Below are 13,680 nucleotides of genomic sequence, written 5' to 3' on the forward strand. Positions count from 1 at the left end.
ATGTCAAGCCACAGAAGCTCCAGACCATGAACGTTCGTCTGGCGACTCAGGTAAAGTTGGCCATTCAGTCATTGTAAACATTGTAAGCAGTTGGTGCCATAAAACTGCATGCTTATACATTACATCTGTGCTTGTCAGCGCCCAGGCATTTTCAAAACTAATTTGCCATCATGTTTTTCCAAGCTTTACAAATTTCTTTTACTCATTTTCGCTTGCAGCTCTTCAGCCGAAGTGTGTCGATTGGCCTGAAGGTCTACAGACAAAAGATGGTACCTGGCTTCGCCGACAGTTTTGGAACGGAACAGTTCACGATGCTACTAAATGACCTCTTTGACATTCTGAACTCCAAGGTTCCTGCAGCTGGAATACGAAAGGGATCTCCAAAAATTAAGGTGCCAGAATTGTTTTATGTCGCCTTTTTACTGTGGGGAAAGAACCGAGACTTAAAACTTTGCACTCACACCAATTTTCTCGAAACACTGTTTTCTGTTTTCATTTATATGTTTTCAGTTTTTGGACGACTTCTTGACAATGTTGAACGAGACGGAATCTATTCCTAATGTCAAGCTGTTCGCATCTAGGCAGACTATCGAGTCCCTACGTGTAACACTGATGTCTGTGCTGTCACTTGTGGAGTTCCTGTTCAACCAAGGCGTGAGCTACATTCTGACAGCAAGCCTGAACCAGGATCCACTCGAGGTAACCGTATCCCTTCCATCGTGTTTCCTCTTTCAGCTCCTCATAATCACACTTGTTAAGCTCAAATTTCTTGCTTTGCAGCGATTCTTTGGGCTCGTGAGGTCCTTCGGAGGAGACGAAGACCATCCAACCGTCACCAAATTCAGCCAGCTTTTCAGACTACTGTCCCTTTACACACCTGTTAAGCTTGCCACAAAAGGGAACTGTGAAGCAGGGGATGAACGAGTTCTGCTGAGCACATTTGAGAGCCTTGGAGAGAAGCGGCGTGAAGCACTACTACAAAAGAGAAAAGTTAAAGATGAAGTCTTCCAGCGACTCACATCACTGCCTTCGAGGGGGCTGTCAGCCCCATTTGACGATGACGTGCACAGTGTTTCAAGTCCAGAAAAAGCGGCATTGTACTATTTAGCGGGATACGTGGCCCATAAAATGATGAAGGTGACCTCCTGCATGGAGTGCAAAAGCGATACAATGGCTTCACAAGACTCTCTACCGCCTGAAGCTATGCTTGTGATTGAACGAGAGTTTGTGACTGGCAGCCTTGTTTGTCCTTCAAGGAAACTGTTTGCATGCGTGAAAAGCATAGAAGAGACCATTGAGCAAACATCAAAAAAAGAAGCCTTTGGGGACCTTTTCTGGAATGTTTTAGATGCCCTTGCGAAGAGAGGAACTAACTGTATCGGTTGCCCAGAGCATAGCTGTGATTTTACAGCACAGATTGTACACTTCTATTTGGTCACACGAATGCACTTTTTTTCCCGGAAGAAGAGCCAAGAGAACGACAGTGCCAATAGAGCTCGGAGGGAACGTAAAAAAGCAAAGCTTGTGTAAATAATGACCGAAGTGAAAAGGAAGACGCCTGAAAGTGTGTGAAGAGTTTTAATAAACTGTAATTCGCTGATGCAACTCCACTAAAGACGTGTGTTTGATTTTTTTTATTCTATAAGTATTTACCAGAGGCAGCAGAAAAATGTCAGCATGATATTTATCGGGCAGCTCTCTATATGTGCCTTGAAAACTAATAAGTCGCTTTATGGAACCTCTCGAGACTAGTCTGGAGGGTTCTTCTAATCTTTAATAAAATCGGGGCAGACGTTCAGGCTTTCTTGTCTGGCTGACTTTCGCATTTGGAAAGCAAGAGTAAAAATTACTCGCGACCAATGGGATTGATACAGAAGGGTAAGGTCACCGTTCAAGCGCAATGCGATGGAAACGCCGCATTCTACAGACGCACGAAAGCAACTATTCTGCCCGAAGCGAAACGTAATCACTGATGCCCATCTTTTTCTAAAGCACTGGTCGCTTCTACGCACACGTAGTTTAACTATTTAAAGTTACGAAGCGCAGATAATGACGCCACGAAGCGTGAGAAATGTCTTCGGTTAAGCGCCGTGAGGGAGGACAGCGGAACGGTACGCGTCTGTAGCAGACGACGCACTTCCTTGGCGCAAACTTCGACAGCAGCGCCGCGGTGGCGGGCGCGGCGGCGGGCCGCATGCTCCCTGTTGGCGCGGCGAGGAGATGCGGAACTGAAAAGGATCTATAAACGATGACCTAGCCAGCGGAGGCTTCACAGAGACGCTGACGCCGCCGATGCCAACGGGCAGTTTTCACCTTTATGGACCTCCTAATGCTTCGCATAAAAAAACACAAAACAGTAACTGCAAAAAACAAACACAAAAGTCTCCGCGCCTCTAGCGCCGCCTAGCGTTTCGGTCACCCTAGAGTGTTACCCTTTCCACGTCGTGTGATGTGGTGCGTTAGATCAAGCCACATAATACGATGTGGCGTAGTTGATCACACCATATCTCATACAATATGACAAAACTGAGGACGTTTGTCACACATTTATCATACATGTGGTATGACGTATTGGTTTGGGACATCACCATTAGGAAGTCGTCTTACATTATTACACTATGACGTGACCTTACATTATGACGCCATATTAGGCTATTACACTAGGACGTCATCAACTATACCACTATCATTATCACTATCTTCAACTTACAGGCACCACTATCATTCACAATCACATACCGTCAGCCAACTTATGGTTTACTCCTGACGTCATGGGAGGTTTGCGGGAGCACTTTTTCTGGACGCCGACGCCGGGCTTTGTTTCTAATGGGACACAGAATGCTTTCGCATTAAAAAGAATTAAATGGTATTATGGTCACAGGCAAGAACTAAATTCTGGGGCCTCACGATTGTGTCGGTGTCGTGTCCAAATTAGTTCCTTTTCTTACGAGGATGATAAAGAGAACTCGGTGAAATGAACAATTTTGTGTAAGGCGCACTACCCCTGCATTACTAAACAATTTTTATTAAACAGTAAAAAATCCCCTGTGCTCCTCGGTCTCGCTGACTGTTGGCTTCCGTCACGTGTGTCATAGGGAGCCCCTGCTTTCCCTTCCCTTATCTGCTCAGTACCTACCGAGGGCCTACATCCTGGCAGTCTTGATGCATCATCATCATCAGCCTGACTATGCCCACTGCAGGGCCTCTCCCATGTCTCTCCAATTAAGCCTGTCCTTTGCCAGTTGCGGCCACTGTATTCCGGCAAATTTCTTAATCTCATCCGCCCACCTAACTTTCTGCCGCCCCCTGCTACGCTTGCCTTCTCTTGGGATCCACTCCGTTACCCTTAAGGACCAGCGGTTATCTTGCCTTCGCATCACATGCCCTGCCCAAGCCCACTTCTTCCTCTTGATTTCAACTAGGATGCCATTAACCCGCGTTTGTTCTCTGACCCACTCCACCCGCTTCCGATCTCTTAATGTTACACCTATCATTTTCCTTTCCATAGCTCGCTGCGTTGTCCTTAACATAAGCTGAACCCTCTTTGTTAGCCTGCACGTTTCTGCCCCATAGGTGAGTACCGGTAAGATACATCTGTTGTATACTTCTCTCATGAGGGATATTGGTAAACTGCCATTCATGATCTTAGGGAACCTGGCGTATGCCCTCCACCCAGTTCAGTTCAGTTCAGTTCAGTTCAGTTCAGTTCAGTGCATTTAGTTCAGTCATGTACAATGGCTGAGGAGAAAGGAAAAAAAAAGCCCATTCTTATTCTTGTAGTTATTTCCCTCTAATGATCCGGATCAGCGGCCACTACCTGCCCTAAATAGACATATCCTCTTACTACTTCCAGCACCACGCCATCAATTGCGAACTGCTCTTCTCTTGCTACACTGTTGAATATTACTTTGGTTTTCTGCACGTAAATTTTTAGCCTTCTTTCGTGCTGTTTTCATTCATATTACTTAGGTATTCTCCATTAACTCCATACCTCCATTGCAGGAGGTATTCCGGGGCCTGAAATGGGAACAGTTGGGGAAATGAGAACAGTTAATGGAGAATACCTAAGTAATCTGCGATTCACTGATGACACTGCCTTGCTAAGTCACTCAGGACTAAGTCACTTGCATCGGCGAGATCTGGTTTCCCTGCTGGACACCTTTCCTTATTGGAATTTTATTGCTGACTTTATGGAGAACTATGGTAGCTGTGCAATCGTTATAAATATCTTCCAATATTTTCGCATAACACTCTTCTACACGCTGATTCCGCAATGCATGCATGACTGCTGAGGTTTCTACTGAGTCGAATGCTTTCTCGTAATCAGTGAACGCTATATATAGGGGCTGGTTATATTCGGTATATTCTGCACATTTCTCTATCACCTGATTGATAGCGTGAATATAGTCTATTGTCGAGTATCCTTTATGAAAACCTGCCTGATTATTTGGTTGATTGGCTCAGTGGTTATAGCGCTCGGCTACTGACCCCTAAGACGCCGGTTCGATCCCGGCCGCGGCGGCTGAATTTCGATGAAGGAGAAATTCTAGAGGGCCGTGTACTGTGCGATGTCAGTGCAGGTTGAAGAACCCCAGGTTGTCGAAATTTCCAGAGCCCTTCACTACGGCGTCCCTCATAGCCTGAGTTGCTTTGGGACGTTAAACCCCAATAAACCAACAAATAAACCATTTGGCTGATTGAAGTCCAAGGCTGTCCTGACCCTATTAGCGATTACCTTAGTAAATACCTTGTAGGCAACACACAGTAAGCTGATCGGTCTGTAGTTATTCAAGTCCTTGACGTCTCCTTTATTATGAATTAAAATATTATCAGCATTTTTCCAAGCTCTAGGTACACTCGAGGTCACAAGACAATGCTAGTTTTTCTTGCACAATCTCTCCTCCATCCTTCAACAAATCTGCTGTTACCTGATCCCCACCAGCTGCTGTCCTCCTCTGCATTGCTCCTGAGGCTTTCTTTACTTCCTCCTTCGTTATTGGCGGGATGTCCCATTGCTGTGTTCCACTCGACGACCAGTCGAGACAAGGGACAGTAAAAACGGTTGCCCCGTTCCCCTTCTTGCGCAATTTTCATTGTCGCCCGTGCGCTTCTTTTAAAGCCTACAGTGCTGCTTTGGGAGGCAAAGCCATTATCCTCATTTGCTAGTAAAAATTTAGGGGGCACTTTGGCTCTCTAAAGTGTCGCAAGGCGAAAGCGTTTCCTGGCGCACTGTTTGGCTTTTATTTATTTTTCCTTCTTTTCATTTCATTTTTATTTTTGTTTCTTTTCTTACTGTTATTGTTTTTAGTTTTCTTTTGTTATTTCTCTTTTTATTCTTAATTTATTTATGAAACCTACGCATTTATTTTTATTTTTCATATTTTAGTTGTCATTTTATTTTTATTTTTGTTTTTTACGGTTTTATTCTTCCTTTATTTTTCCTTTCTTATTTTTGTTTCCTTTAATTCCTTTTATTTTATTTATGAAACCCGTGCATTCACTAGATGCGCCTTTATTCTCGGTCAAACCCAGCGCCTCCGTGGCGGAGTGGTAGCGTCTCCACTTGAAATGCCAAAGGCCGTGGTTCGATTCCCAGCCTCGGCACAGTTTATTTTTAAAGTAGTGACGCCGAAACGCGGACACACTTGCTAACGCGTCTTGGTCCCGACAGTGTGAGGCATTAACGGCTTTTGCCTTGATATCCATTCGTACTGCTGGGCCGTTCCCATGGGAATGTCTCGGGAGCAGTGCGCTCCAGCGGGGCTCCGCAACTCTCTCCCGAGGAGGAGTGGCTCACCGTGCACGGCGTCGAGCTGCGCGGTGGTCGACACGCCGCCCGGCAGGCCGACCAGGAATCGCGTGCGGTTCAGCTTCCGGCTGGCAACGCCGGCCGCATCGTCCTCTTTGAGCCAGGCAGCCGAGGCGAAGGCTGCGTGGTACGCTGCCCGCAGCCCCTCCACCATGGCCGTGGTTGTGTTCATGGCGTCCGCTCTGAGCACTGCGCGGAGAATGGGGTAGTGGACAGTGTTACAGCACAGGAAAGGAAGGACGGCAGCCTCTACGGGAGCCTTGGAGCAAAGTGAACATTCGGCTAGCTTTGAGTACCACCTGGATGAATACACGATTTCAATTGCAAGGACTAATTTATACAAATTCTCCTTTTTCCCTAATACAATTGCAGATTGGAATAGTTTGCCTGCTTCTTCCCTCCAGTCTTTAGATATGGCTGGAATTAGGTATGTAATGACAATGAAATCTTGCCTCCTGTCAGTTCTTGGGTGTCGGTATTGATTGTGTCAGTTTTTTTGGGGGGCTTATATTTTATGGGCAGTAATAACCGCTTCAACTGGTCTACTCAATGTGTTGCTGTGTTCTGTACCTTGTGCTTCCATGCTTTTTTGAGTTTTATGTAAATGTATACCATTCTTGCTTGTGTGCTCAGCCTGCAGTATGTTCAAAATAAATAAATGATAAATAATAGAAGGGATACTCTGCGTGGGCTTGCATGTAAAGGATAACTAAGCTTGGTATCGTCTTAAAAGCGCAACTGACGGCTCCAGTGCAATTATGTCCAACTGTGTTGATCGTTCCCTCATTTCACTTATACGCCGGCTTACAAGTAAAGACAGTCTTGTTTTTGAAGGAGGCCGCCGCGTTTAAGAACTTAAATGAAGCCCAATGGCACGTTTACAATTAGAGCCGACGCTCGCGGACACACTGTGGGACGGTGGCGCTTACGTATGCTGTACTGCTGTGCTTTAGCGTGGTTTAGCCAAGTTGTTTTGGCTTCCCGCTAAGAACACTGCAAGGCAGATAAGTATTCGTTCATTCGCAAGGTGTAATCCATGCGCTTTGCGTGGGTATTTGTTTGCGCAGCAATAGCGGGCAGATAGGAGGGCTGATACAACTAAGCGCGAACAGCCACTTACGCCAGAAAAGCGCGTGGACCAAGCTGCAAAGAACTGTGGTAGGACTACGGGCCCGTTCGCCAACCCGCACACACTATTAAGAACGTTGCCGGAAAATATACAGCGTTGCAGAGTTTTTTTCAGAGCTTATAAAAATTTCGTCAATATGAACAGAGGTAAGAAAGTAGTCCGGAGTCGGAGGGGCCAAAGAAAAGAGGGCTGTGCTACAAAATATATTGGAAACACGCCTACGCCTTTCAATATGTTTCATAATCTGCTGCATTCAAAGTTGAAACGGTTACGAGTTGTCCTGCAGGTCCTGTTGACAGGAACACGTTGACCTTCCCGGTTGGTGTGCGACAAAAAGCACTAGGCTGTTCCTTTAAAGACGATTCGTTATCCAGTTAGCAGTTATTTGGTTTACTCTTTTAGGTAGCCCTCTTTGAGCTAGAGGCGGTAGTGGCCCACAAGCAACACCGCGCCAGCCCTTATAATGAGGGCTGCGACGCCTAGCCAGTGGGTTGATGAGTGGCCACCTCGGCGGGATAACGCTAGAGAGCATTCACACGAGTCTTCTACTCGAAGGAGTCTTTAATGCCCTCGAAAACGTATACAAGGCAACAATGGGGCAACCACCGCCGCGACGAAGCGTTCCATGCACATGCGGGATGGAAAACAGAAGTGGAAGACCCGATTAACCGATCGGCGTCGTAGCCAGATCGAGGAGCAGCGGGTCCTGATGACTTGGCAACAGCGAGGCCGACGCCGGCGAGAACGCATGGAGGGGAACCGACCGGAATTGGCGTCTCGTACAAGGTTCCTCTGGGAGGGCTTCCCGCTGACGCTTATATGCAAGCGCCGGCGCGAAGTAGCCGCCACCATCGCCCAGCAGGCTGTGTGACCGGACGCGAGTAAATTTTTTAATGCGTTAGCATTAGAATGGTAATGTCAAGGAAAACCCGGCGTCTGACGTTTTTAGAGCAGCGCAGGGCGATGGTGGCGGCAGAGGAGGAGGAATTTGAGGGCCGTCCGAGGCGGCCGTCGCCTTCTATATCTGAACGACGCCGTGGTAATTGCCCTTACAAAAATGCTTCTTGAGACTGTTGAAGTTCTCATGAGCAGACTCAACACGCCATGTTGAATTTTGTTGTGACCAGGATGGGCTTGTGTTGGTGAATTATTGAGGCAGAGTTGAAACTCATTGGAAAAGTGGCCACTGTGCTAGAGTTGAGCATTCTCAATGAAATTTCTGCTTTGCGTTCATGTTGAATTCATGTTGGAATTACGGGAGTGAATCAACACGCCATTCTGAATCTTGGCTGGGGTAAAAAAGAAAAAAAATCCTGGGAATACATTCGTATTGCGCCAGATGGACCGACTACCAATGCAATTTTCGGCGGTATATTCATATTTTTGCTGCAATTTCTCGTTAACATGAAGCCGTCATCCCCTGTGACGTAGTGCTCCATACATATGCACAAACACGTATGTGTTTGTGCGTATACACCCTACATACATACATACATACACCCTAGCTCTACACATCCATCAGATAAAGAGCTTGGGACAGTACTGCACACGAGGCTGCAGGAAGAACTGACAGAGTTCATCTTACGATCTTAAGTAGAACCTCGGCTTCGCCCTTATATAGTCCTACTCAGGGGTGTCCGGACATGCACAGGTTGTGGCCTGCCGATTAGCAAAGTTATGTCAGTTATTACTATTAATATTTATTTATTTTATATGTAGTAGAAGTAATCAAGTTCATATGCAACGGTCTATTATTTGACGACCTTGATTCATTCATAAACAACTTAAATAAAGTATTAATTAAGCGCCCTTTTTATGAGAGCACATACGAACCCTCCAAAGTAGGTATGCCTGAATGAGCATATTGCACTTTTTTCTATGCGCGAAAATGACTTTGAGCGGTTTATGAAAGTTTTAGCGGGTGCTGCATGCGCTCTTAATATGTGTAATGTGATCAGGTTCTGTTTACACGATGCATGTCGAAATGATTTCAGTTAGTTAGGCTTAGAAACTGCTGTCTTGAGATGGTTCAACCTAAATTCAACAGAAATTGCTCAACAGTAAATCTCTTGACTACGCTCAACAAAACTTCCGTGTAGCAGGTGTTGAGTACCCTTGCGTAATGCCTCCAGGCCTTTAAGGGGCAAAAAAAATGAAATGAAATGAAACCCTCTGTCGTCGACGACGCACGAGTTCTTCGTATCCAGTAAGCAGAGGTCGCGCGACACCAAGATAGGCTGTACGACCACGAGAAGGAATTAAGTGACGAGTGCAAACACAGCCCAGCAAAATGATGACACCATGCCCCACCCAAAATCACTACCCCTAACGAAGCCGTGACCGCACTGCAAGGCCAATGCGAAAATAGCAACCCCTGATCTTGAAGTGGCCATCGACGGTCTTAGTGAACAGTCCACCCTTACAAAAATTACTTTTGAGCTTCAGTTGACGCCTTGTTGAGCTCCTGTTGAATCAACTGGAAACCAACTGAACTCAATGTATGTTGAGCCTGGCGGGATGACGTTCGTGGGAGTGGCTGCAGCAACAAATGTCATGGTGAGCGATAAAACACAGAGTGAAAAAGGCATAGACGCGAAATTACGCGGATAGTTGCTAGCGTTTCATGGCCAAGGGATCGTTTTAGTAATGTTACGCTGGCATTTCTTCAGTATTGCGATATAATGAAACGGGCGGCGCGATTTTGAATCATTTTGCGGGAAAGCAACCCCATCAACAGTCAAAAGCTCTTCGTTTATGTCCTATGCGGTAGCCAGTATACTTGCAACTGCACAGGTACAGCCTGCCGGGGCAAAGTGCGCGGGCGACAGCGATGGGGATCTCTGCCACCGGCAGAGCGGCTACTTGACGTTCCTCAAATATTCCTGTACTCCACGTTCGTGCTGGCGAGCTCTTTCTAAAACAATATGCTAATCTAGTTTTTCTCCATACGTGCATTACAGTGCTTTCCTGGCAGCTGAATGAGTCTTTACGTGCAGGCAGGAAGATTGATTTGGCTTCTTGGGGTTTAACGTCCCAAAGTGACTCAGGCTATGAGGGACGCTGTAGTGAAGAGCTCCGGAAATTTCGACCACCTGGGGTTCTTTAACGTGCACTGACATCGCACAGCACACGGGCCTCTAGAATTCCGCCTCCATTGAAATTCAGCCGCCGCAGCAGGGATCGAACCCGCGTCTTTCGGGTCAGCAGCCTAGCGCCGTAACCACTGAGCCACCGCGGCGGCTGCAGGCAGGAAGAGGGTGAACATTTGCGATTACAATCGAACCACGAAGCCCGACTCGTGCTTTGCTTTGGAACCTCTATTCTAGCGTGGAATCACGCTGGCGCAGCTCACCGTTCTCAACGTAGCGGCCCATAATGGCTGTCTGCATCGCTTTGGTGACCCTTTCGAAGCAGGCATCCGAGACCCCCTGGAAAGGCGTGTACGGGGATGGCTGGCCCAACGCGACGGGCAACAGCCGTCGCAGCAGGCTCCAGGCGAGTAGGGTGCGTGCGCCCAACGTGGATCTGAGGACGTGGTGCTGAAGCCGGCCAGCGGGTGGCCGCACCAGCACATGGCTTTCAGGCCCGTACGCTCCGCCTGTGTGCCGCGACACCGCCTCCGCCCAGCGACCTGCGATGCAACATTGCTATTGGAGAATTATAGCCAACCTGCAATGCAAATTGCCGCTACCCGTGCCGGCACCTATAGGAGCCACGAGTTATAACACGAAGTCGGCCGAGAACTTCTCGGGCTATTACCAGCGTTAGAGGCCCTGTTACGCAGAAAATCCGGCGGCGGCGTGGTGAGCGCAAAAATAACGACTCTGGCAGGTGGTTCCCAGAGAGCAACCTAGGAGGCAGGTGGGCCACCTGCGTTCTTGTTCTGGAAAATTCTTTACTTCTCTGGCAGCGTACATCCTTGAGGGGGACACAACAGAAAAAGCCGTAATATGCAGCATGGAGGCCCATTGTGCCCACAGTTTCGGCAGCAAGTACAGCGCGAGAAGGCATTGTCACAAAATTCAAAAGAGGAACGAATTCAACAAAGCAATACATGTCGTGAAATCACAGTTAATTTGGCTGTTGAAGGAAATAAAGTACTGAAATTAGGAATTTTCTGGAGGTGTTTTTCAGCGTAACATTTTTGTCTTCGAGGGCATTGAGGAGTATTGCCCATCTGTAGGATATTGACTGAGGATAATAATTAGTGCGGAAATATAGCAATGACCGAGAACTGTGCTGCCGTATGTTAAAAGTAGGAGTATAACGGATCGTATGAAGCATTTGAAGAAAAACGGAGTTATCAGAAGGTTCAGCTTTTTTATACATGGATAATAGCCGAAAGGGATACAGGGATGTACGCATCATAACGTCGAAACTGACAAAAAGATTAATTTTGGTGTTATGATGCCTGCACCATTGTATGCTTTTCGGCTACATCACGTGACCTTGCGGCCTCATCAAAACCTGCTCACCTGATAGAAAACTGCCCACCTTGGCAGTTAAATTAATGATTGGTTGCTCTGGAAGTGCAACCTGGGCCACACAAGGCCCGCCGCTGAGAGCACCTGCCATCGCAGGGCAGGGCAGTGGCGCATCGCTTAACCGCTGCACTACTGCAGAAGGGCGGGCATGAAGACTCCCAGGGATCAATTAATGTACAATAGAGAATGACCAAAGTAGAGGTGACCTTCTTCATATATGGGAACTAATCCAATAACGCTATCTCGTCACACCCTTAAGCCGGACCTTAGGTGCCCCCTCCAATTTCGCTGGGAAGTGTTGAATCGCCGCCTGCAGTCACCGGCCACGGGTGGTGGGGTAAGTGGAGGTGTGTGGTGCGGGGGCTGCGCGACGCCGTGACTTCACAGAGCGTGTTGGCGAGAGATTGCGGCTGCATGGTTTCCCAGTGGGCAATTTCTACTCATTCCTTGCCTTGCGTTGGAACAAAGTGGTGAAAGGAGACAGTGGTTCAGCCCGTGGAATGGCGAGCATTTCTTGGCTCTCCCGACGAAAGGCATGCTAGGAAGAGATGACAATAACTGGCCATCAAGGAACAATAAATAGGTTGGTTTGATGTGGTACATGTGGTTTGCGTCCTATGCTACGTTTTTAGATTGAATTTTAGTCATGCACAATTTTGGGACACGTGCGCTTAGGGAAACAGAGTCCAGGTTTGAAGCAAGAGGTCAGAGACTACTTAGTTGATACACTGTTTATTGGGATTCCCCAATGAGGACAATGTAGGCTTATAATAAGGGAGTAATTACTCACTTGCATCCACACGAGTGCAGCCATACAGTTACAAATGAAGCTTCGTAGTTGAAGAAACAGCTGTCCTAGTCTGGGGTTCGAATTCGGAACTACCGCCTCACCAGGCCAGTAGCTCTCCCGACTGAGCTAACCGGGAGGATTAGCTAATGACTACTAAGCATAGCATAGCATACAGACTACTTGGATCTGATGAGAAGCAAAGCACAGGGATGACATACACAGGTGTTGTGCTGCAAAAAGAAAATGCAACACAGCGATGCGGCTCAGGGCAGTGCCAAAGAAGGTAAGATTTCTGAGTGCCTTGGGGTTAGAGGTAGGCACTGTATAGTTAATGGAAGTTCAACATATGATGAAACAGTACTGTGATTAACGTTTTGCCGTTGAGCGCTTGCTTACCGCCGGCTGATTCAGGGTGCCTAATCGGGCTTATAATGAAGTGTGGTATTACCAAGCAATCATTACAATCGCCAAGACAGTTATGCCGGTAGATGCATTGCCTTGTGTTTGGCCTTCGCGGTGTTGTCGCGAGCTACGTGTGGAAATCGAAAATTTCGGGCGTCGGTATCCTTCGTAACATGGGACATACGTAAACGAAGCGACGACGGCTGATGGAGGCTTTGAACGTCCGGCCGGCAGTAGCCTTCATTTCGGCTGCTGCTAGGCGCCAGCGCGCTCGCGCCAGCAATCACGGAGTCCCCGTTTCCACCACTTTTCGCCACTTTTCTCCTCGGCCGATTCAACAGCAAGAAGGGAAGGTGTCAGTCCCCTTTCTAAATGCACAAAACACTCAAGCAACACAGGGTAAGCAAACTGCATAAAACATGTATACACTTAAAATGGAAGGTACATGCAATAAATAACAGGAACAGTGAAAGCATGGTGCACTTTTAAGGTAAACAATCATATCTGAATCAATAACAAGCACAAGTTCACTTTTTTTAAAGTTTCCTAGAGGTGACGATTCGTTTATCATAGTGAGAAGGGTAGGATGATGATTTAGAAAATCTTAGAATACCTTAGAATAAAATTTAGAATACCGTAGTTTGTCCGCATCTTGCCCGTGTTGTACGTAATGTGCATTGTATTATATTTGTGTTCTTTTGGAGGTTATGTTCTGAAAAAGGCACTCTGAGACCATTGGGTGAAGACAAAACGGTCGGTTCCAGTTCCTGGGAATGGATTGGCAAGGGCTGCCGATGGGCAGCCTTCAGAGCTCAGGCGGCGCTGGAATCATTGCACTGGGCACCTAAAAACTGCTGTCCTGAGCCGTTGGGACAGCGAAAAATGCGAGGTCACATCTTGGGAAACAAAAGCTGTTTCATCCCGGCTGAACCTAGCAAGACGAGCGAAAGTTGTGCTGAGCATGGTTATATATGGTTTAGCATTGATTAAACATTATTAATGCGAAAGCATTAATAGGCAATGTCGACCGCGAACCTGTCACCAAAACATGTCCGCTGTGATTGTG

The 13,680-nt window shown here is 47.1% G+C and overlaps 1 protein-coding gene across 1 annotated transcript in view; it reads right to left on the reverse strand.

Moving 5' to 3' along the window:
• The window catches only part of LOC149325858 (neprilysin-1-like), a 105,309-nt gene that overhangs the window by 22,688 nt on the left and 68,941 nt on the right, over nucleotides 1-13,680 (reverse strand). Inside the window, exons 7-8 of the mRNA XM_089562646.1 lie at nucleotides 10,291-10,569; nucleotides 5,798-5,998 (exon numbers count right to left, since the gene is read on the reverse strand). Of these exons, the coding sequence (XP_089418772.1) occupies nucleotides 5,798-5,998; nucleotides 10,291-10,569 (480 nt within the window). The remainder of the gene's footprint in view (nucleotides 1-5,797; nucleotides 5,999-10,290; nucleotides 10,570-13,680) is intronic.

This window comes from Amblyomma mixtum, chromosome 10 (genome assembly GCF_055824585.1).
Source record: "Amblyomma mixtum isolate Tamu chromosome 10, ASM5582458v1, whole genome shotgun sequence".
NCBI classification, from domain to species: Eukaryota; Metazoa; Arthropoda; class Arachnida; order Ixodida; family Ixodidae; genus Amblyomma; species Amblyomma mixtum.